The 26,101-nt window shown below is 43.5% G+C and overlaps 2 protein-coding genes across 5 annotated transcripts in view; one reads left to right on the forward strand and one right to left on the reverse strand.

Annotated features, from left to right (window-relative positions):
* LOC118770184 (G1/S-specific cyclin-D2) overlaps nucleotides 1-19,274 on the reverse strand; it is a 169,985-nt gene extending 150,711 nt beyond the window's left edge. Inside the window, exon 1 of one of the 2 annotated variants that reach the window (XM_036517705.1) lies at nucleotides 19,230-19,274. The gene's annotated coding sequence lies outside the window, so the exon portion shown is untranslated. The remainder of the gene's footprint in view (nucleotides 1-19,229) is intronic. The other variant, XM_036517704.1, reaches the window with a different exon arrangement.
* A 5,305-nt stretch (nucleotides 19,275-24,579) lies between these two features.
* kdm7ab (lysine (K)-specific demethylase 7Ab) overlaps nucleotides 24,580-26,101 on the forward strand; it is a 30,749-nt gene continuing 29,227 nt past the window's right edge. For all 3 annotated transcript variants that reach the window (XM_036518182.1, XM_036518184.1, XM_036518183.1), the window contains exon 1: nucleotides 24,580-24,691. In XM_036518182.1, the coding sequence (XP_036374075.1) occupies nucleotides 24,594-24,691 (98 nt within the window). In that variant the 5' untranslated portion in view covers nucleotides 24,580-24,593. The remainder of the gene's footprint in view (nucleotides 24,692-26,101) is intronic.

A 26,101-nucleotide genomic window follows, 5' to 3' on the forward strand; every position in this document is an offset into this window, starting at 1 on the left:
TCTCTCTCCTTCTCTCTGACTCTCCGTCTCTCTCTCTCTCTCCCTCTCTCCTTCTCTTCTTTCATCAGAACTGGCAGCAGAACTGTAGTCTGCATTCTGCACTAATTAACGACCTTCAGAAGAAGACCACCAAACTGGTGAACTGGCACACTCTGAGCACGCTCTGCACCACCCCCACCCCCCACCCTACACCCCCCCACAACACACACACACACACACACACACATACTCACACACACACCCCCCATAAAAAGCCTGTATCACAGGAGCGGCAGACGCAACCCCTCCCGTTTGGTCTCATTCCTCTTGCAGGGCCGCCCTGTTAACTCTTAAACTCTGCCCAAAAAAAGCCCACAGACATCAGAGAAGGAGCCAGCCCCAATCAGGAGAATGTGCCCGCCATTCCAGGGAGAGTGCTACATGAGGGCCTGCATTCTCCTCTGCGACATGTCAGTCCCAGGACTGTAAATTAGCAAGCTTTTTTAAATTCCTTTCCCCAGCCGCACATTCATTTTAACATCTTCAGAGGGTGACTTTTTTTTTTTAATTTAAGTATTCCTTGAAATACCTTTCAGAGAGAACTGGTGAATATTACAGACAGAGCACGTGGTAGGTGGGAGGAATCGGAGAGGCGGCTTGGTAGATTCACAATGATGAAATGAGTGGAAAAACCACTGGGGATGTTAGAGGTGAAGACAGAGGGCACATTTTCAGGGACACCCCGTCTCACGTCAGGGAGCCAAGCGGTGCACACAGGGAGGGGAGGTTATGAGGCGTCATTTTCATGTGATTTCAGATTGAAGGGTTTTACTGCATTCCATAACCGGAGGACTGAAGAGGTCTGGCTGATCCGGAGCTCCACTCTTTCACATTCCCGCAGACAGACAGCAGCTCAAGACAAACAGGTCCTTTTGGCAAAGCTCCATCTTTGACTCTAATTGGGAGTCCTTCAGCCATCGGCAGTGAGGGAATGTCCACACTCTGCCTTCCTTCTATCCAGCCATGCCTCCATGTTTGTTTGCCCTTACAAGACGTGTCCATCTCTGAGCACCATCCATCATCGCCGACGGACATGCAGACAAATGGACACGCGGAGGAGCGGCTCTGGTTGCCCTGGTGATGCGTTTTGGGACATACACTTATTCAGTGCGATGACTATAAGACTGATCACACATGGTATCTGGGAATCACACACAGCAGCTCTGGGGCTTTAATGTGGGAGAGGAAGGAGCATGTCCCATTTTCCCTTTGTTGCCTACAAACACACACACAGACACAGACACACACACACACACACAAACACACTGTGGTCTTCTTCTAATCAATCAGGGGCAACATAACTAGACCAACATCAGCGTTCTTTAATGGCAGCCAGTCAGAATGGATGAAAGATCTACCTCCTCCAGCCCCTATGGTTCCATCAAAGCTGCAACTCTCAGCCCCCCCCCCAAACCCCACGTCCGTCTAGAGAGACATTCCGCACAGTGTAAGTATATAGTCTGCTGTCTGTGGCTTCTTTGTGGAGCTGCTGCCTCACACTATTTATCACACTCCCATCCTGTACACACACAGTAACTCACGCAGCGCACTGGCGCTGGCCCGGGATCTCGGTAAACTTTTAAAGGGCTTATTAGGTGCGCTGGGAGGAGGCGAAACCGCGCTGCTTTGCTGCTCGCCTCTTTCACAAGCCTGTGATCACCGAGGCAGGGGTAGCATCGGAAAGGCACTGTTACCTATCAATGACACTTAGAGGTCATTTCTTCAGCTTCCCGCACCTGGAACTGACAAGGCCCTCAAATGATGCCATGGCTGACGCTGTTCAGTCACCCACGTTCAGTCACTGTGGCACCCCAAAAACCCTGCACTTTTAAAAACCTTTGCACTCTGGTGCATTTTTTTTTTTGTACGATGTGGTCATGGTACTGCGGTGCATCAGAAACCAAGCAGGGCCTCCTTCTCTCTTTGCAAGTGCTTCCACAGCAACTTACAAGCAAGATGCAGGGCATCCCTCTTCCTTCCTGTCGCTGCTGAAGAGTCCCGGAGTTCCTGTGTCTGTTGTGAGGTTCTCTGTAATTTACCAGCAAAAAGCCGGCAGCATATTTTGATTCAGAATAAATGCCAGGTATGACCATTGCACCATATTGACAGTGATTAGAAGTGAGTGGCAGTCATGTCACAGCCTTCCCTAGAACTGCTGTGAAGCAACAATGGAGATGTATACAGAAACTGATATCCTGCAACTGCATAAAATGCTTTTGAGTTCACGCTGTTATTTAAAACGGGCACGACAGAAGCTGGACCACATTTTGTGCCAAACGTAAAGGACTTTTAACAAACAAACAAAGCCAATCAAAGCCAATCAAAGCCAATCAATGGCATTACAGTCAGGGATTACTGCACCATTATGAATGTCTAAATGAACACAAATTAAGAGATCTGTACAGAAGACAAAATGTTCTGAACCGCCTCGGGTCAGATGTTCCGCAATATGTCCACCCTAAAAAAACGAAAAACGCTGACATGCATCTGAATCCGCACACAGCACACAGATCCAATAAGCCTACTCTGAATAGAGAGCAAAAACAAAACAAAACAACAATAACAAAAATGTTGGAGCGGTACGCCTGGTCACCCAGAGCGTCCGCGGGGGCAGAGCATTGTCCTGCCAGCCCTGGAGGAAGGGGGCCAAGCTCGAGGACGGCCAAACGCAGGCCACGTGTTCGGCCCTTTTAGGGCAGCGTGAGTTATTACGTTTCATTATATTACCATCAGCATGCTTCATTAGGGCGGGACAAATGGGGCCCGAGCGGGGCCGCACGCCGAGGGCCGCAGCGTCCCCCACATGCAGGAGAGAGCAGGTCTCCGGGCTCCGAGAAAGGGGGGGGGGGACCACGGCGGACAAAACCGCATTGTGTGCGGATTTAAAAAGGGGGCTTACGGCGCCCCGAGAAAGAACTTTTTCATATAAAAAATAAAGAGGAATGAATCTGCCTGCTGATTCAGGCTCAGTGGGGCGAAGATGCTCGCTACGTCCTCCCTCGCAGAAAGGGAAAACGCGGCGGAGAGAATGAGATGAAATCCGAGGCAAACGACACCCGAGAGCTTCACACAACTGACAGCAGCACAATAGGACAGGGAGGGAGACAGCGATCCATACACAGACGGGCAGATATCTCAAAGGACAGCGGGATATGAATAGGACAGACAGACAAAAGGAGGGCACACAGATATGGACAGCTGAATAGGTTTAAGTAAAAACAGACAGACGTTAAAATAGATGCTATGACCAGTTTTAAGACAGCCCTGACCAGACAGACAGATGGACAAAAAAATAATAATAATAATAATCACAGGATTTACCATGTGGGTAACATCAGTCAACCCTGTCCAGGGCTGGAATATAATCTAGAACACTTATTGTGAAAATTATAATCTGAACACTGTTACGAAAGCGCTAATGACAGGGAAAGTGTAAGCAGGAGAGACGTAATCTGAACGTGACACGGCGGCTGTTTGTCGGGCTGGACCAGGATGACTCCGCCCCCAACACGCGACTCCGAGCCGACGGCGCACGTCACCGTGTCCCACGGCCGATCCCCCGCGGTCACGTTCACCGTGTTTTCTTTGGCCTTTAGGGGGAGCCGCTCCCAGAGTGAATGCCTTTCTTGTCCTTTTTTTTGCGGTGGACCAGGGTATCGGGGCTCCTGGTCCTGCCGCCCCAGCAGCAGAGAGTAGACATTTTCCATTCTGTCAGTGCAAGCACACAGGCTCCTTCCCAGCTCAGCCCCACTTCATTAAATGACTTCAGACTCTTGGCAGGGGCAGTGGGAAAAGTCTATATTAACTGTGTGCGAGAATCGCCGGGCAGCCAACAAAGGCCGGGGTTGTTCCTGCGTGCCGCCCGTCAAGCGGGGATTTTCGGGACCCCGTTTGGGGGCTGTGTGAGCCCTCCTCCGCGGGCAGCTCTCTTTTTGACCCCCACACACCTCCGTCAGACTCCTTCGCCGGCTCCAACATGGAACACATCCCCAGAGATGAAACTCCACAAGGTGACTTTATGAAACGCCTGTGTTTGTAGTTTGAGGCGCTGACATCATGCGTCATACTAGAGCTGTTGTGCTTTTATTTACTGGACATTTTGCATGTTGAATGCAAGTAATATGCATGTGGAGAACTTGGCGAAGAATCGACCCATTTACTCAGCTTATTTAGTGGATTAGCTCACCAGCGAACAGAGCAAAGAGCCTGTTTTAAGACCCCGAACCCTTCTGAACTCTGTTTAAGACCGGCAGCTGGAACATCGAACGCTCTTGTTTTGTTTTATAGGTCGCCTATTCCATGGCGAACTGCTTCTCATAAGAACACCTCCAAGACAAATCTGTTTCTCTCACTTTCTTTCCCGCTAAGAACAACAACGTTATTAAACTACATGAAAGGTTCTGCTCGAAAGCAACAATGGAACACAACTAATGGCTTGGTGGTCATTTCAGATGAGATGTTCCGATTACAAAAATGTTGACAGAGATGGCTAATCATGACAAAATAAAACGTGTTCATAATGACACAGTATTGTTGGTAGTGACGCAATTTCCCAGCTGTCCAGCCATTGGTTAGATTTTTTGCGGTTTCAGCCCAGATACGTTTCAACATGTTGTATACGTGCCAAGAAGCTGATCTGTCAGAATGATCTCATCCTAAAAGGCTGTTCTGCTACAGTGATAGACCAAGATAGGGCCAGTTCCTTTCAGGTGGGCAGCGCAAGCTCCTTATTGCTATAATGCGATTCCAAAAGGTGAGCGGAGGATGTCATTATAAAGAGACCAATAATACCAGGTCAGAGAGAGCCTTGGATGATTCCCTCATAACAGACATCCACATCGTGTCATCTGCATATGCTGGCCACAGGAACTTCAGAACACAATCAGAATGGAGTTTCCACATGTCTGAAATGCTGCAACCAATCACAGGCTAGATGCCTTTTAATAACACCCTGCTTTAGTTCAGCTGCAATTGAGGCTTTTGCTATGAAAATGAACTCCTTTTCTGATACCACCTTCTATCTCTCTGTCCCTCTTTGAGCTGTGCTGCTAGATGTTATATGTCCACCTCCAGCACCTAGAGAGCATTGCAGTTCTGAGAAGACCCAGCGAGTCAGAAAGTTCTGCTCAGTCTCTGCTTGCAGGATCCCAGAGAGCTCTCCTGAGTTAGGGATCCAGCACTGCCTGTAGGGTCCCAGTCTGCCTTACGGTTCCCACACATTGAGCAGCCTGGTAGTCAGCGCACACACACACGCACACACATGCGCGCGCACACACGCACATACTTGCATGCACACAAACACACGCGCACACACACACACATACACAAGCACAAAGACAGATGTATGCACACAGGCACACACAAACTTACACATACGCACACACAAACCTACACATACACACGCACACTCATACACCCACGAATGGAAACGCTCCCAGCATTACGAGACAGATTTCCACATTACAAATGCAGACAGAGGGAGAGAGGAGAGTTTTTTTAAAAAACAGCCAAAATACGTGCGCTGCTGAAAACTCCAGCTGACGAGCCGCCCTGCCCATGACCCTTCCCAATCAACTCAATTTATTTGTCCTAATTACGCAAAGTCGAGCCGAAAACGCCGTACCTAATTAAACGATTCATCTTCCTGTGTCGGGGACAAAAGAAGAAAGGCCAATTACCCACAGGAAAGGTAGCGCTCCCTGACACCCCCCCCCCCCCCCCAACCCAAGCGCGGGAACATGAGGGGTCCGCCGGAGAGGGTTAACACAAAGCGCCTCCGCACACACAGAGCTCTACTGTGTGGGATCACCGGGAGAAACAATCCCAGCTCCCTGTTCTGTTTACCCAGTCTGGTGGAGGAGCCCTTTGAATAAGGCTGCTTCACGCCGGCTCCAGCCTCTGTTTATGTAGACATTGTGGACTAATTTCAAGCCCTGAGCCGTGCGGTATTTTTTCGCCCGTTTCGGCTGAGGACGTATACATTTTTCAGACCCCCCCCCCCATTCCTGAGCTGTGTGAGCCGAGCCAGCCGCAGGGATCCCCTCCTCTCCCCCCCCATCTTAACCTGGGCCGTGGACCCACACAGGGGGATTCAGATCAAACCATGCTCTTTTAAATAAACCGCATGCTGTTGTTCTGCAGTGATTTGTAGGTCAAAACGTTGACCAGTTAATTTTCCTCATCCCCTTTTATTTTATACGGACAATTTGCGGACATTATGTTGAGTGTTTATATTTTGGTAATGGTACCCTTACTCCTGATCTCCTCCGGTTGTTGAACTGGCTCATAATGGTCGTGCTGCATGTTGAGAGATTTTGCATTTAGATTAGAGAAATTAGGCTGCAATTTGTCAAACAGCGGAATTATAACGCGTGGGAATAATCCAGAGGGGTAGTTTAAGGAGGGCCGAGGAAGACCTCAGACTGCAGCCATCGGTTAGGAGGTGACAAATTCAGCAGGGAGAATCTGAGCTCGTAAGACCGGTCTGAGAGGAGCGACCCAGCACTGTGTGTGTGTGCTGGAGCAGTTCTGATCCACGCGCTGGCTGCCCAGCTCATAAATCAACAACCAGCAGCCAGATTCTCACAGAGGCACCAGCGCCGGTCCTGCGGTACACCTAGCGGCCCTTTGCTGAATCGCTGCAGCGGGCACTGCCCCACCCATGCCCAGGCCCTACCTCACTGTACGCTGCTCCTCAGAGGGGGCTTGTATCTGCCACAGTGTAGCATAGCGGAAAGAAGCAGGGCTCGTAACCAAAAGGTTGCTGGTTCGATTCCCCGCTAGAGCACTGCTGCTGTACCCTTGGGCCAGGCACCTAACCCAGAATTGCCTCAGTAAATATCCAGCTGTAGAAATGGATAATGTGCAAAAACTGTAACGTATGTAAGCCTCCCTGGCTAAGAGCATCTGCTAAATGCCAATAATGTATATGCCGGGAACCCTACACTTACACCACACAATCAGCAACATATAGAGCATCAGGCTCAATCTTCATTCTCTTACTCCCCCCCCCCCCAGTTCCTGTATCCACCTCCCACAGACCCTCACTCAGCCAGCTCACTTGTCCTTCACATAATAAGAAATGGCTACCGATTACTCCCTGCTTTTCACCGCTCATCTTGTGCATATATCATCTCAGTTTAGGACACGGTTATCACCAGGCATGCTGTCAGGTCCAACACCCAGCTGTTTAGGGAAGCAGCCTCCTATGCAGGTCTCTGCATCCCTAGGTAATCGCCATGTCTGGGAGCCCAGAAGAGTGTCACACCAGGTTTTCCTGAGAGCTAATCTTCCAGTGTCAGTCCTGAGGTCAGGAGGGCCTCCACAGGCCATAAGGTTAACTTCAAAAGGCACAGTGGGGTGCGCTTTCCTTGGGGTGTCTTCAATTCGGGTTTGTTACCCTTTTTTAATCATCGATTCATCCTGACACATCCCGCATTGTTGGAGCCCCTCAGGGTTCAGTGGACAAGTCGACCCAGATACAGGAGGAAGTCACAGGACCAAAGCAAAGGCAGCCATTCACTGAGCCAGAGGGCCTTTTCTAATGACGGTTGAAAGAATGCATGATGGTCAGAGATGACAGTGCCCTCAATCCATGCTGCTTACCTATCTCTACAGAGAAAAAGAGACAACAACAAAAAGGAAACATCTATCCACAAGCAAGCATTTCCAGTCAAAAGAGAGCAGTTCTACTAAACCAAGCCCCTAAATATTAAAACCACCATGAATCATCTCCGACCTCCTGAGAAGCCAAGAAGAGGTAGTGTGCTATGTTTATGATCGAAGATGCAATTTTACAAAATATTCACACAACAGAGGAAGTCATCTTTGGACCCAAGGAAATTGAAAAGCAGATAAAAATATCTTAAATGTAGAGTGAATAGTGGCAATAAAAGGGACCGCATCTGAGCAAAGTCTTGTAGGACAATGCAGCCCACCAGGAGTCAGCGCTTGGGCCTCTGCACTTCCTTATTTATGTGGATGACTTTGACATGAACACGTATAAGAATGATTTCATAGATTATACCGATGTCAATTTGCAAATGGCACAAAACCGGGAGGTGAAGACTGAAAGTCTGGACTGGAAGTATAGATGCTGCTAAAATATTTGAAGGATAATTAAGCAGAATCCAGAGAATGATGAAGACTTAAATTTAAGGTGACTAAATATATAGCTCAACGTCTGAGTTATTTTATAAGGGCCCCGTGTGCGTACACAATATAAAAACAGGCTCGGGTGTAACAGTAGGCCCAGGTCCATCTAGATTTAGAAACTGCACGGAAGCAGGAGGAACGGCAAATAGGATTTTGCAATAAACTGTGAGAAGTACAAAGAGTATTAAAGAAAGGAGGACATATAGATATTATACAGTGTCCTCATCAGATAACGTTTAGAGTACCGTGTTCGTTTTTAGGCACAATTATAGGAAGGACATAGAAGCTCTTGAAAAAGTGGCTAAGGAGTTTTTTGGTATCTTTTTTAAGTGACTTTCAGAGGCTATTTCAAGTTCATTTCTGCCAGCCTAATGAGAGGACACAGGTGTAAACTAGTTACCGTACATCAGTTCACACTGATACTATATTGACACTATACTATATTGACACACTTATTTTTCACACCACGACCTATTAATGCACTTACCAGTACTTGTAGAGGAAGCAGGGAACATCAGAATTCCACACCAGGCTTGACGCGGTACTAAACAGACTAGAGGCTATAGGCAAAATAACAAACCAGCCTAGGCTCATTAGCCTGCTCTCAAACCAGTCTTTATGTTTCAAGATGTGTAAGCTACCTCTCATTCACTGCAGTAAATGCACTTTCATTAAAAAGTGTTATTCATAATTAATGTTCGAAGTCTTCCAGGGAACATACAGTTGGTAATGTAACAGTAGGTAATCTAAGATGAAAGGACTGACATCAAAGATGTAAAGTTGTTGGCGGGATGTTGGTTTTTTCTTTCAGATGATCATTCCCCTTTGGTGACGATAATATCTCTAATTAACCCTACCAACCAAATGACACTAATTCGCAAGAAGTCACTGACGTTTTTTCCAGCAGTTTGAGGTCAATGTTAACACTGTAGGCTGAAATGATTCACTGGCCTTTCTGCAGGATTTCCCCACCCGAACCATATCTGATCCTATACAACCCCTCCCAAACCCTCTGCCTTACTGGGCATTTTGGATATTTCAATAACACCACCTCTGCATGCGTGCACACACACACACACCATTTGGTTTGTTTGATCAATATCTACCACTGATTTGTCACATTTGTGACCAAGTGAGGTACTCCTTTGTGTGTGCGTGTGTGTGTGTGTGTGTGTGTGTGTATGTATGTGTGTGTGTGTGTGTGTGTGTGTATGTGTGTGTGTGCGTGTGTGTGTGTGTGCGTGTGTGTATGTGTGTGTGTGTGTGTATGTATGTGTGTGTGTATGTGTGTGTGTGTGTGTGTGTGTGTGAAGTGCAGGCCATGCATCTTCTCACTCAAAGACATCACAGCCTGCTCTGCCCTGCCTGGTCTCAGAGCCACACTGAGTTAAATGTTGTATCTTTGCTGCCATCCAGTGGAGTGAAATAGACATGGCAAACAGAACAGATTTACGCTTGCACTCAAATTAATTCAATTAACTGACTTAAAATATATAATATGCACATCTACATCACGCTGAAAACTTTAACATAATAAACTTTTGCACAAAATGTAAGAAAATTTCCAGCTTTGCATTATGTAAAATGTTCACCGGTCATTGTTTTTGTTCCTCAAATAACTGAAGGAAAAACATTTTTTTTTCTTTGTTATACAAAATCTCCTTGTGATATGGGAGGTAGCCCCATAGCAGTTATTTCAAATGTTTGCCATAAGGTAAGCAAATAGGGTTAAAATTAAGATCTAATTTACAAAACAACATTCACAAAGATAATCATTCATTAATGTCATACTTTTGAAAGTGAACTTTTTACAGCATAACAGCATTTTGATGTGCTTATATCAAGATTAATATTTTTGCAATTGTCACGTTTTGAGAGCCATGTATTTCAGAGAGACAATGATATTACCTTTTCATCATTAGCAACATAGGTCCTTTAGTTCCTCTTTTTGCTCCCTGAATATCATGGTGTCGATATGTTGGCAATTACAGAGGAGTTTCAACTGCCATTATCAGTATTATTAGCGTTTACTTTCGGCTATGTAAAAAATGGCTTATAAATTACAATAACATTCTTACAAGAAAGCTGATGGCTGAGAAGCAGCATGCAGGTTACTGCAGAAACACCACATGGATAACACACATCAAAAGCAGGTCTTAGTGACCTGTACATAAAGCCATTCATCCATTTTCAACAACTGCATTACAACCTTTAGAATTGAGGTAAAAGCATACATGCAGAAGGCAAAAGGTATGGGTTTAGGGGCACACACACACACACGCACGCACACACACACGCACACACCCTACAAGTAGTACTACATGCACACACATACTCATATGCACACGCTCCTTGAAATATCAACTACCAAAAAAAAAAAAAACAAGAAATAAATATAAAAGATAATTAGAAGCTAAGCATTCTAAATTTAAATCTAATTTATTTTATATTTTTGACTTTAGCAGGTTAAACTAATCCAATTAAATAACTTAAATTTATTCAAAGGTTAATGCTAATTTGATGCCATTTACCAACGTTTTGGAAAACTAAAACTAAGGTCAAGCTTCTGAAAGTTCAACAACTTCAGATTAATTCTAATATTAATATTTCTACATATGTGTGTTTCTGTATATGTTTGTTTGTGTATTGTGTGTGTGTGTGAGAGAGTGTGTGTATATATGTATATAAAATACATAAAATACACATGGTCCTAAAACATCTGGTGTTGAACCTTCTGTGTAACTGAAAAATATGTAACTTCATTTACATTATACAGCTGAATATATTATTATTATTATTGAGGCAAGACATTAAAACCTTACGAACACTACTCCAAAACAAACGCTGACTGCGAATCTTGCTGTAACCCCTCTTTAACCACCCCTCTGTCATTACATATCAACACCCTTAATTTCATATTCTGCTGAAACCTTTGCCAGTATCCACTGGTATATTCCTATTTTAAAAAGTCTCAAATGGCCATATAGCTGCTGTTTGGATGATGCTTAGTAACAAAAAAACAACATTTATAGGAAAAAACATTTGTTATATATTATTTAGGGGCTTGGTTTAGTAGAACTGCTCTTTTTTGACTGGAAATGCTTGCTTGTGGATAGATATCTCCTTTTTATAGTTTCTTTTTCTATGTAGAGATAGGTAAGATAACAAATCAGAATGAAATGTAACAACCAAGGCAGCATATATGTTCAGAGATGACTGGTGTCACTGAACACAAGCATTTAGCCGTAAATCAGTGGTGTCACTGTGTCTTCTAGCAAACAAACTACCCGGTAATTGTGGATTTGATTTACTTTTAAAAGGTCTGTAATTTAGAAAAAGAAAAATAAGAGTAAGATTTCAACTGTTATTTATAGTTTTATTTATTTACTTGTAAATAAAACACTTGTAAATGTGGAGTAGCAGAACTGTGCTATTTTAAGTTTACTTTCTCTTGTGTGGGGAGTCATAGGAAAACATGATTAGTTCAAGTTCAAAATCTATCTTTGCTGGATGTAGTTAGTGAATTACACTGTATTCAAGATCACACATGCAAATTTTGGTTTCTTTCTCCAATGGAGGATCTCCAAAATAATATCAATAATTCTTCAAGCCATCTGAGATCATATCACATCAACCAAGTGAATTAAATTTATGCATGCATCATGGAGCATCTCATGCATAATAAAGGGTGATCTTGCCTCTTGCTATCCGATCTGCAACTCCCTTAACTACCAGTACTTTGAAATTGGACACACTTCAATTTTCTCACTGCACAATACATCCACTAGATGGCGATATTTCACAAGAACCGCAGCTCCGGCAGTACTGCCAGAACTGAGAGATTTAAAAATGTTTGACGAGATTGACCCTTGTGATTCAAGTACAAGAAATCAAAACTATAGATGTATTCCAAGTGAGAACAATGACATTACTGACTTTAGCTAGTTCCAAGAAGGAACATTTGATTTTCCACTTTAATCATTTAATAAAAGTCACCTGGACCTTGAAAAGAGGTCTTGTACGTCAACATCAGATTGTTCTAACGTATTACGCTCATAACTGTACCAACTCTAGAAGAACAGCAGGAACATGCTGTTCCCTGGTACCATTCCAAAGAGTCATATCATTCTTTTCTCCTCATTTCAAACCTTTATTTAATTTATCTAATTACATTACTCTTCCCTCCACAGTTGCTATCTCTTTTTCAGACTCTTTTCTTCAAGGTTGAAAATTGAAATCAACAGGCTAATTAACCAATGAGCTGCGTAAAACCTAAACCACCCCAGTAACGCCTTCACTTCCAGAAGTCACTCCTAAGCTACAATTACATCACCTGCCACATCTCCAGCCGCTCCAGGCACGAACCACTTGCTGGTTGTTGAGCACAAATCGATGTTTTTACCCTCTGTCGGAAGGTGACGTCATTTACAGGAACAGTCCACCAGGTACAGAAAGTGGCCCTCTCAAAAACAACAGCGCATCTGTTTACACACAAACAAAAGCCCGCCACACCCCTGCACCCCCCTTCTCAAGCTGGGGAAGGTGGGTAAGAGAGCTTGTGGGTTTGCAAACGCCCATTTCTGTATTCAGCCCAACCACAACGCTCCCCATGGGCGGTGGGGAAGGGGGTGGGGGGATGGGGTTTCCACTTAGTTTGCAACCTGCACCTCTCCTCAGAACAACAGCATTCGCTGTCACTTACCAGCAGAGCAGGTGACCGAGAAACTGCCAGCTCATTCAGGGCTGCTGTGCTGTTGTGGTGGAGCCGAACTGGGGTGTGGAAAGTGAGAAGGACAGACAGCACCTTTCAAAACCTACACGTGTTCTGAAAAAAGACCTGATTCGTGCTTACAATTAAATCCCTTATTAGGTATATCACACGTGCACACACGCACACACACACATACACACACAAGCACAAGCACACGTATACAGAGACACACATACACACACATACACAAACACACACATACACTCACAAGCGCAAACAAGCACAAGCACACATATACAGAGACACACATACACAAACATATACAGATTATATGCGTGTGTAAAAAAATGTGTGCACAACGATGAGATTTTAAACAGGGATTTAAATGTGAGTGTTGATCAACACAGGAAGAGACTGGAATTAAACTTCACACTTAAAGGTGTGTGTAACTTTGTGTTCCATCACCAGGTACTCAAATGAGATGAACGCGCTGTCCATAAGGACATCTAAACACCTGGACACTTTCCTGTCACAAACATAAGAAATGATTATCTCTGTCACCGCCAGTCCTTCCTTTCACGACTATAAAAAATGTTATTATTTCCGTCACGGCTGGTCTCATGTTTGCTTGTTTTTAATTCCTGAGTACCACCACTCTGCCCTCTGCTTGTTTGCATACAAGACACCACAGGAAGTTGTGACGTTAGCTACTTTCTGCTGAGTTTCGATACTGCATAACAGCTGCTTGCGAGAATGTGTCACTTCCTGTTCGGGAACACAACATCCCACGCGGGGTATTTTGTGACACAAAAAAATTTCTCTCGTTTTCCCAGTCAGTCCGCTTGACCAGCAACGGAAATTGATCAAATGCATAAAAATCCGATCAATTAGCCTGAGCTTGCATCAGTGTCCACACAGTTCATAAAATACTGAGTGCAATCCAAAGCTATCATTGTGACTTTAATACTCAGAGTGTGATATGATATTCATTTCAGGTTTTGCTGAAATGACAAATTCCTATATTCAAAAGAAAAGCTAAGTGGAAAATCTGACGTTGGCCAAGAGCTTCTGCAGGCAGGTGTCTGTTGTGATCAGACCAATCACGCTTTGAGAGTTCTCCATTGTTATATTTTTTCTTTGCATATTTCACCCTTTTCCACCGATCTGTAAACAGCAGTTGTACATTAGGTCCGTCTCACCACGACACCCTCCGCACTCAGGGCGAATGCAATCTTCTAACACACAGGCTCCCCAATCGCGGCTACTTTTCATACTACAAGTCCCAGATTGCACCAGGGGGCCAAATGAAGGATAGGCATATCTCCTGGACGTCATGGACGTCACCTCAGCAACTCACGGGCAAACGAACCTGTCACAGTTTGATGAGGGAAGCCTGGATGACCTACCCGCCCCTACTCCTGGCGGAACAAAGGCAGTTTGGGCCGCCAGTCACTGACAGCAGGTACGCCCATCACGGCTAGGCTTGAACCCAAGGCGTGCCACCAGCGGCTGCCTTCACTAACCGGGCTCTCTCCATTGCGCAGTGCTAACGCAGGCAAGTGGTATGGGGCAACCTTTCACTGCGACCGCATTTACTCATGTAAGAGTCATCGTACCCTTTTTTAGGCTGGGAACTAAAATATTGGTTGCTGTTTTAGTGGGAAGGAAAGGTGGGCAGTGGTGACAGAGATCGACGCCACACCCGATTGGATTAGGAAGGGATGTCTGAGGTAAACGGGCATCTAAAGGTCTCTAACAACCTCATAAGAGCGGTTTGAAAAATATGATAAACATGTTTTTGGGGTCTGAATGAAGTTATTCAGGGGATGTGTGCGTAATTACTAATGGATGGTGTAGGAGTGAAATTGCAGCCTGCCACGTTATACCAAGCTAACCAGATAGACTATACAGGGTAATGCTTTCTAATTTGTTAGTCATTCAAAATATTTCAATTCTGTTGTCTTCTAATCTTTTCTGCTGTAATTTCATTTGAACATCTTCCTTTTTTTAACCCTTTCACGAACACATCTGTGAGTACCATAAGTAAGTTCCACGTGCATGTAAGTTGATATTATGTTCTTTTAGCAATGAAATGTTCTAGAATTAGCTAGACTCCAAAATGAATTGTATTACACTTTAGGGTAGAGGAATGGTGAAACAGATTTCATGGCTGGGATTTCAGTGTTTCTATGGAGAACTAAAGTAGTAATTTAAGTTAAATATTGTTTTGTCTTCCTCCTATGAAACAATCTGAGGCTGAAGCCCGAGGCTCACTCAGCACTTACAGCTGGCACCGTAAAGTAAAAGAAATGCTTATGCATTGTCTATGATAAAGTGAATTGCTTAGGACTTTCGTGTTTTTTCTTCAGATTTGTTTTGTGAATCTGTACAGTTGGTGAAATTGGGTTATTTTCCCCAGGATGTTCAAGTAGCAACTCCAAACAAGGACCCAGAGAATTACCTTTTTGCGTCAAGTGTCATGTAATGGTCTATTGGGCTACATCAAGAACAAGAACCTATCTATTTCTAATCCTTGCTAACTGGAAGATTTTATGAATACACTTCATTATTACAAATACACTTCCTTTCTATAGTATCTAGTAAGAGTAACAAAACAGGTTTTACAGTAAGTGCAACAGAAGTAAGCATTCAAACATTAAACATACACAAATTAGATATAATACTATACAACACTAAATATCATTATATGCATGTCTATCCTGTGATGCAGTGCAACCCCATGCCACATCAAACCATAGTGAAATTACAGACATCAAATTGTAGTGACCTGATCCTTTTCCACACAGCTAGTTGTTGAGCAGAACAGTGTATTGTAATGCCTGTAGGCCCCTCCTTCGCACTCCCCCCCCCCCCCCCCCCCCAGCCTCACTCTTCCTGACTGCCGCACTGTGAGTTTCTGTTAAGCACAGCTGTCAGCTTCATTTCTCAGAAGCACATTATGTCCTCAACTGCGACAGGTGGCAGCAGCCTCCGAGTGGCCTAAATGAACAACTACAAAGACTGACTCTCTGCCAAATGCGAGCTGAAGGGGACAGAGCAACGGTGTTCAGTCTAGATTCCTCCAGTCTGGTTAAAAAAATAAGGATAAAAAACCGTATTGGGTGGTTAGTTCTTTTGTAGTAGTGGCACCAGAATGGGGTTGACCTGAAACAGCTCAGTCTGCTTTGGTTTTGGTATGCTATGACTGGCTTAGCTGATAGCACTAAGGACCAGCTTCTGCATGGCAATTAGAGGTTCACTTCACACTCCTTCCCCATCAGAGGGTGTCCTCATCCGCCTCTTCCACGTGCACTCTGAGGGTCAGTGAGACTGGGAGGTGTGCATGGCAGCAACACCTATGTATCAGATCAGACCCGCGAACCGCAGTCAGCTCACGGAAAACACCTCGCGCCGACAAAAACATTACTGTACGGGCGGTACTCCTCTTGGAACACGGGGACACACTGTCTCAAAATCCCCCCCCCCCAACCACCACACAGGAAGCTGGCTGTGTACTGCAAACCTCCTTCCCCCTGGTACCCCCCCCACACACACACACACAACGCCCCCCCCAGATGGAGCGCTGAGCGTGCAGCAGTGACAGACGCTGAAACAGCGCCAGCTCTGCCCACATCCTGTGGTACTGCGCTGCGCTTCCACCTACCTGCAGCACCCCGCCGAGCCCCTCCCTCCCGGCAGGTGCGGGGTGACAAACCTTGCTGATCGCCCCCCCCCCCCCCCCCCAACCCTTCCCTTCTCACCTAAACCGCGACAAATGGGCCAAAATCAGAACCCCGAGGACAGAAATCGGGAGTAGGTTTCAGGATAACCAGCTGCAGGGTTTTATGCAAACTCAACAGACCAATGCATCCGCTTGTGACATGTGTCGCAGAGGTGGAAAGTGTGCACTGTGAGAGAAAGTGGAAAAAATAAGCTGATACTATACTGTTCTGTGGAAAAAAAAATGCAGAAAGTGTTCTGAAGCAAAACGGACTCAGACATCAACAACACAATTTGGACAATGTGTAGAGTACATAAAGTAACTGCTGCGGCATCTGTGAAAGCTTATTTTGCCAGTGCATGAATCCTATCTCTTGTCTGCCCTCAAAGAAACCTCACATCAGCGCAAGAACATTGCATAAGCAATCACTCTCCCACTCGCTCTCTCTCTCTCTTTCTCTTTCTCTCACGCTCTCTCTCTATATATATATCTTAGGACAACAAGTGGCAAACAATCCACGGTACACATTATGGCAAAACTGTGCACCACCTCTTAGTAGACCGAAAGACAGGTGGTGTATCTAGTGTACCAACAAAGCAAGAAGCCAAATACAATAATGTGATGGAACTACTGAAGTGTGTCCACTTACTGTGGCAAGGAAATTCTAGCAATGCTTTATGCCATACAATTAAAACTCAAGTACAAACATTTCACTCAATGAACACTGACAGCTCTTTCGACTTTTGAGTGGGGAGGCGTAATACGCAGTATATGAAGACAGAATGAGAAAACTGCTTAACCCTACTGGATATATACACAGCACAGCAATGCAACCCAGTGGGTGTTACAATCAAGACTCCCCTAGAAAAGGTAGAGGGGCTGAGGGGGTCAAAACGGCGAACTTCAAACACAACAGGTTATCTCTTTGAACAGTAAGGATCATTGCATTTACATTGTGTTAATACTTGGTAGTGCAATAATTTTGCATAAAATTACATATCTCCCACTGCTGTTTTACTGCATGCCTTCAAAAGCTTTTTTTTACTCAGAACAAAAATTATTTAGTTATTCTCATTCTTAATTACATATTCATCTGATGCATATTTCTTTGGTGAGGTTTTCCTGGAATGCATGGAGTCATAAAAGTAATTCTACAGTTTTCAATCTGAATCACTATTCACTCTCATCTTAACCACTACATGGTCACAATGAGCTGACGAGAACAGCATTCCAAGCACGGTACTACATCAAAAGCCACTAGCCATAACTTTTTTTTTCCACTATTATTATTCATGGATTTCCTTAGTGTTCATGTCAGTACCTCCCATTCTAAAGTAAATACTGTATGTGCCAACAGTGTCTTACAACCTCATTTGGCACAACGTCTCAGTCAAAGGGGGTGGATGTGAGAAACAATGGTGAGAAATACGCCCTTAACTGGAAAAATATACATGGAAAAAGGGAGAAAAAAAAGCTATTCCTTTCTGCATCCAGTGACAATTAAAGTCAGTAACGTACTATCTGGACCGGCAAACTGAATTGGATAGCAATGAAAAAAACATTAAATGAGCCACTACAAAAGAGATTACGAATTTCCAATGACCAAGCATTTACAAAAAAACATCCAGGTAAATGTATTTAATATACAGTTCCGATATGAATTTCATGTTCCAGCCCTACATTGCCAAAGTAGGTGATACAGGTTATTCACAGAGAAGGGCAATCTGTGTCAGTTTAATTCAGTGCGGTGGTATTTTGACTGGCGTGCACATAGACACGCACTTTGCCAGGCGCAGATTCCGGCAGAGATGCTTAAATCTGCGTCGTTCAAGCAACCCAACAGCACAGAGTGTTATGCCAAGGTATTACACGAACGTCTGCGTTTGTTCCACCGGCTCTCTTTGGCAAGCACCGCCGTTTAATGGATGCGTATACGTTCAATTGAGTCGGAAACAACACATCTGGATATTTCACCGAATACCCTCACCGCACCCAGAAAGTGTACAGCTGTGCTACAAAGAGACCAAACCCTGAAACCCCACCGAAATTCTCGGTTGAAACCCCAGCCGCGCACAATTACTCACAAACCATTCATTGTATTTAATAAACAACGCGATGACATTTTCGCGAGCAAACTCTCAGCGTGGAGGAAGGATTTGTTGGTTTTTTACGAGGCCGTGTCAAGATGTAGCGCAATGGTATAGCTTTCGATATGCAACGGTTAAATGTACTGCCTGGCTGCCTGACAGTTGCGCAAGAGTAGCAAATTGTAGCTTAGGTTAGTTTACGTTTGCCATTGTTCGGAAAGAAATACTCAAGAAGACAAATTACCCCTACCTGCCGCAAGTGCTGTTAATGAACCGAGATAATAGATGACAAAAAGTTGAACTAATTTAGTAAAACAGTCCCACATGACTGTTTAACCTACGCTGCACTATTTTTCAGCGTGGAACGCCTGGGACGTCAGCCAACCTCGTACTTGCGCTCGGGCTCAGGGTAACGATGGAAAAACAGCCAGTTACTGTTATGATCCTTTCGCTTCTTATGCAAGATCATAACGTACAGCAGGATGCAAAAAATGATTGAAGTATCGTACGGTCTTACCCCAGTGCCGCCGTGACGTCCGGGCAATCCTCAGCGTAGATGCTGCATCTGTTAAGGATGTTTTTAGGCAACGTGCAACTCTCTTGTTTACAAAGTTTCTGCCAGAACTCCGATTGGTCACTGCAATGTAAAGACGACGCCCCAAACCTCAGTCACTTTTGGTGAACTTTTATACACTGTGTTAACAAAATCGTGCACTAGATGGCGATCGTTGTCCAGCTCCGACTCACAAAGAGCAATGCACGTACACGCATAAATTGTGCCCCACGTTCTAAAATGCCAGCTTCATCACATTTGCTTTCTGCTTTGCGGTGTGCACGTGTGAAGAGAGCATATTTATAACAACTACGCTTTGACACTAGGCTGAATCTTACCAGATCCAAAGGTTACGGGATTTACTGAATTCGGTGACGTTAAGAACCAGTTCAGTAAAACTACAAGACTAAAGATGGGTGGGTGGGGGAAGGAATTGGCCTTTAGCATGAGTTTAAACCTCACCTTTAAACCATGCTGACCCTGCATTCGATTACAGTTGGAACAGGTGTTCTTAAGATTTTAAATTACCAACAGTCCTTCCAGACTCACAGAGATCAGTGGTCTAGTGATGTAAACCTGAAATTTTACTCTTCTTTCATTTTTACTTCTATATGATTTGAAATTTTCCTGCCTTTTCTTTGGTATGTTCTGTTTATAAATCTGTATAATCCTGCAATATGCATCCGAATCCAATAAATCTCTCACACCCAGACAATTCCTGCATTAAACCAATTACACATCAAGTCCTAGGAAAAGAAACATGTGTGGAATGCAAATATAACCTCTTCTAATGTCATTAATCTGCAAATTTAAGATCAGAATATCAGCTCCTTATATTAAAAAATAATTCATTTAAATGTATGATATCTGCCTATCAGAGTGCATCTCAATAATTGCTTCGCTTTTTTAGTATGACAGACCTATAATTTCACAGACATAATTAACAGGCTTTACCCTTTCAAAGAGCAGAATATTCAGTACTGTGCTCATATGAGCTGAATAGATTACTACTGACTCCATTTATGGAAAATATAAAGAACTACTCGGTGTGTAATGGAAGATGTTCCTATGAGTGACTCTCACAGCCATGATTGTGAGATTAATAAAGTGCATATCACAAGAGAAGATGTAAGGTAAGATGTGAGGACAGAGATCATGTATCATGCAATCCGTGATTAAAAATGATCCATAAACACAACATAACTTCATATGTGGAAGCATGCAAATCAAGTCTTGGGGAATACGTAAGGTTATATGAATAATGCAAAATCTCTACATGTACGTTCAATTTACAGGCAGATGTTTCACTTGAAAAACAAGGATTCCTGCTGATGTAGGAAAACAACGCTGGATAAATGGTGGTTTCCATGGATACTGAAACCTGTTCAGATTGCATTGTATCAATAATAAAATCCCCACACCATGTTTTCCATTGTCCCTTTAGATGAACTGAGCTTTGTCTGGAAAGTTCAACGACATGTGGAAAATGTATCCTGGTATTTTATATAGCATATTACTCAGAAGAAGGGAGAGCTGTAGTCCACCAAATTGGTATTCACACTGTGGGAGTCACTTGATTAATGTAATATTATCTGTAATTTAATCATGATCTTAAACTATCAAGTGGACCTTTTGAATGGCATCACAAGCACGGTTGCAGTCCTGAATTATCCTGTTCATGAATGATGGCTGCCATATACTGTACACACATTTATGTTTTATAATATACCCATAATGGCAAATTAACACATTTATTTGGTGAAAGTGCCTGAATTTTTTTATAAACCATGAAAAGCTCTCTAGAGGTCCAATATAATGTAGACACAAGCAGGTGTGGAAGATCCTATGTATTTAAAATGCATTGTAGCTACATAGAAATTTAGGCCTGTCTGTGGTACATCATAATTTATTTTTTTAGCACTTATTTTATACGTACAAAAACTTACACCTTGAGTAGATAGTGTGTTAAATTACCATTTTGAATATAAAACCTGCTCAACTGACTTTTGCAGATATATTTGCCTTTTTGAACACTTCAGGCTCTGCATACCCCCTTTGTTTATGATGGGTAATATAACAGTAGCTCTTCTACCCCAACTGCTTTCAGTATCAAGCTGCACGGTTTTGCGATTCAAAATCACTCAGTGACTCCATGAAGACTGGATGTGAAGCATTGCATTTTCATCACTTATCCTCGTGTCTTAAGGTTGTGTCAACATATGAACATAATGTGGTAAAGTAATGAGAACACTCAGCTCACCTTAGCTCATCATTGCCAGTCATTTAAGGTGCATGTATCACAGCATACAGTTTGGTCTGAAAGGGTGCAAGGGTCTCTGAATCCATTACAAATCCCAGGAGGTCATTTCATGCATGTATAACTCTGTCTGTGAGGAATTGCTTCCTGGTGTCAGAGTGAGACTTCTTTAAACTTTTTTCCACCTGTGCCATCTTCCATCTGTGGAGATCGTCTATATCTTTTTCATGATGTGGTGACCACAGCTGAACACAGCACTCCAAATGCGGTCTGATCAACGCAGATACGTTAAATATGGTCTCATTTCACTTTCACAGGCTTTGTCTGTGTAACAGCACATTGGAAATTTAGGTCTTTTACGTGGATTTAGTAAAAATCAGACCTGTGTCATCATTAATAAGTGTACATCTATTGATCCCAGTATTGGAAAAAGCGGCACAAAGAGAAAAGGTCTCCACAACTACATGGCTATTTAAGCAACATGAGTGAAATGCTATCAGGGCATCCAGACAAAAAAAAATGGCTCACCCAGAAAACTTCAGTCAGGACTGATTAGCAGGACTGTTAATAAACAGTATCACTCAGGGTAAGAAAAAACACAGGTGTTTATTCTAGGTTAGATAGTTAGAGACTTCAAGCAGCAAGACTTGTGCAACTGGCACGTTCTGCATTTTTGGCCCAGCAAATACGCCAATGCTGGCCCACTCTGGTCTTTCTGTGGGCCCATTTGGGCCAAGATAGTAGGCCATGGAAAGTGTGTCATCAGTTTTGAAAATACACATGTTGACCCAATAAATATAAAACACGAGGCCCACTATTTAAATAAAAATGAATGGCATTTTACTTCAGGGGAAACATGCTTCATTTTTCGTTTTGGATTAGGAGGAAACGGAGAAAACACAAAATATGCATAACATCAAAACAAGAGTATTAGCTAATTTTGAAATTAAAATAATTTTATTCTCTTCATCACTTGACGAAGCAGATCATACTCCTGACATGAAGGGATTTCAGTTAACCTGCAAATTTAGTGTGGTTGGCAAACTAGCTACTCTGTTCTGAAAAGATTCATTCTCAGGCTAGTAGCAATACAGTATTATGTTCATCATGTCCATAATGGAAAGCTGATAAACTTCCTTATTAATGTTAAAAATGTATGCCTTAGTAAGATTCCTTGTTAGTAAACTATCCAAGAGATTGTTGTATCATTAAATTAAGCTTGCTAACTTGCTAATGTCACTGGACCATAGGGGTCACTGCCATGGTCCTGCTGTTGGCAGGCCACACAGAGTCCCATCTCTAGCTTGCATGGGCCCCACACAGGACCAGTACTGTTTGCTGAGGTTTTTCACACTTCAGCACAACCACAGACAGCCCACTAGTGAAATGTGCTAGTCAGACAGTGTAGATGTGATATCCGTGGCGACAGCGGCTCATTAAGAGTAAAAAGGAATTCTGTTAGAGACCTGTCATGACAAGCAACGAGAGAGGCCCTACATGGGGCATAATAAATGAGAGATACTACACAGTCACTTTCATTTATGTTGCATTGCATTACATCAAAATACAGTCTTATTCACTCATGGAGGAAATTATCTGGTGTCAGCACCATGATCTGCACGCACGCACACACACACACACACACACACTCATCATGCAAACAAGGAAAAACACACTTTCTTTAAAATTCAAATCACTAAGAGATGGTACTCATAGTCCCCATGTCCCCTGCAAGGCATGCATTGCCATAGCATACACTGCATCACAGATTAATGCTTTAGCTCGGGGATGGCGACATCTCCGAAGGCCCCAGAAACCAGTCAAGCTATGTGTGGGCAACCAATTCGTATTCATCACATCCATCCAACCGCCACACACAGGCTCCATTGAACTGGGGTGAGAAAGGTAGTTATTCAAACTGGGGATTACTAAAGTTACTGGCAAAATGTTTCGCTGTACGTAAATGAAAGTACATTTCTATCAGGTTTCTATGTCCCATGTATTCATATTCATGTACGAATATGTACTCACAGCTAATAATTTTACAACGTGTGGAGGAAGCTAAAGGAGGCTAAAACTAGGGACTAACCCAATGCCCGTGTTAAGAGTCAGGCACGAAAAGGGGGAATTCTACGCCAGTTTTGCCCGACAGCGTACTGCAACATTTTACATTTTAGTCACTGTCGTTGAGGGTGAGCATGGGGGACTGCCACCACTCTGTGTCAACTTGCATCACATCAAATCCATTTGTAGGTCAATGATCATCACTCGACGTGTTCCGCTGCACATTTTGCATCACCCCTAAATGGTTACGCTGATGAAACGCCGAGCTGTATAATAACAGAAGCCTTATCGTGTATAAAATTGAATGTTTTACAAATTGCAACAATATTTGCGTTGCGACCAATTCATTATTTTCATTGTGTTCAAAAAATTAACTGTTTAACATTGCTTGACTGTTAGCGGCGATTCAATTTTATATCGTATTTTTACACTTACATACTAATATCGTTTATTATAGTAATTTATGCATATAAGCCATGTGTGAATGTCATATTAGTATTGCACTGTTGATGATGATGATGATGATGATGATGATTGTGATGATGATGACATATTGTGACAAAGAGGTCAGAATTAGGCAGTATGGTAAAGGAACTAATTTTGCACTCAGAAAGTTGAAGGCTTCATTCCCAACTGGGACACCGCTTTTGCATACAAAGCCCAGAGTCTGAACCTCAGCTGTTTTGCTGAATAATGAACAGAATAATCTACATCTACATATACCTTGTTTTTGGTCTTCAAATGTACGTAAGGCTTTCCATCATTAGTGTTATCATAATTCATTCCCACACGTAGCAACATATTTTAATATCAGTCCGTATTCCAACGCAGCAACCGAATGGAACGGAAGAATTTGGTTTAGGTTGACGTCAAGTCCCGGCTTGCCCGAACATGGTGCGCTCCCTGTTTTCGTGCCCGATCGGTTTTTTCCCTCGGCTGTTTCCGCCGTATGTTAAACGGAATCCCCGCCCCACTTGATTCCTGCGTTGTTTGGGGACAGGAGGAAGATGGCGGCGGCCCCGCTGTACTGTGTCTGCCGGCAGCCCTACGATGTGAGCCGGTTTATGATTGAATGCGACATTTGCAAGGACTGGTTTCACGGCAGGTATGGAGATAACTTATTCCCTGTCAACATATCTGAGAATAACAAAGGAGCATGAATCCGTGCCACAGTAATTTGTTTCGGGAAACTCGGGGGGCACTGCGATGTCAATTGCGGATCGTTGAGTAGCTAGCTAGCAAGGGGTATTCGTGTCTTTATTGTCATTATTTAGCTGGCTAGCAACCCCCTAGCTAACGTTATATGATTGTCACAGCATAAGCGACATAAACGTCCAGCTTCATTTCACAATTTTATTTTGTCGTTTGTTTCCGTCCTTGTTTTCTTTTAATAAGTTGACCCGCTATCTCGTTTTCCCTTTTTTATCCCTTGGGTTTATCGCCTCAATCAGCTGGGCAAACGGAATAGCCGCATTCTTGGAGTACGGCTGGCTAGCGATAGCTGGAAAGCAAGCTGGTTGTTGCCTAGCCAGCTGGCTAATTTCAAAGAGAGAAGTTGTTACACAGCTACTTTGAGTCAGTTCGGGGTCGTTATTGATTTACCAACAACATTTTGCTGGACAGACGCACGTCGATGATTAGCTGGACGGTCAACTAAGTCTGTCATATCAGTTGAAACAATTACATTGTAATTACTTGTTTGGTTACAATTTGTGTGTCGGTCTCGGTGCTGTCAGTGTGTTTAGACGCATTTTTCAGAGTTTATGTTGATGAACGCAGAACCGTCTTATTCGCTGCGGCAATATCTTGCTGGCTAGCTACCAAAAATAACTGCGTTTAATTGAGAAATCGGAACGATCGTCGTGAGATAGTGAAGTATCTCACCAGCCAGCGCGATCCTACCACTTAGTTAATGATAGCTATACTAGACTAGCTATACTGCTATACTCGTTTGTGAATGTCCCACGCTTCCCAATCGGTTTTGAGAAGTTTCTTTATTGACTTTGGGAAATCGTCACCGGTTTATCTAACCGGCTAGATTTTTTAAGCAGCTAGTGAGCGTTAGCTGTATCACTAATGATTTGAACTCAATATCTACTAGTTTGCCATCGTTCTTTGAAGAATACAGGGGCTTCTTGGTTCATGCTGCCCTCCCTGTAGAGATTACGCAAGGCAAGGGAACGGAGTGGGCTAACTTAGCTAACGTTGGCTAGATAGCGATTTCATGGCTTGAGCTCTCGGAGTTTCATAGCTAGACTAGATAATGTCACAAAACCGTCAGTATGTGAAACGTTAACCGATTAACTTGGTTGCTGGCCGGGTAGCGGTACTGATACATACAGAATGTATAGAGCTACGGAGCTGACTAGCCAACTTGCATGGTACCTATAGACTTGACCAGATGGTTAGCGAGCTAACTAACAATTAGTCAGCCAGCATTACTAGATAGCGACAGTTCCTTAGTTTTTAGATCAGGGACAACGGTGTTATTTTGTACAAGAAAAACGTGAATGCG

The sequence above is a fragment of the Megalops cyprinoides genome, chromosome 23, assembly GCF_013368585.1.
Source record: "Megalops cyprinoides isolate fMegCyp1 chromosome 23, fMegCyp1.pri, whole genome shotgun sequence".
In the NCBI taxonomy this organism is placed as follows: domain Eukaryota; kingdom Metazoa; phylum Chordata; class Actinopteri; order Elopiformes; family Megalopidae; genus Megalops; species Megalops cyprinoides.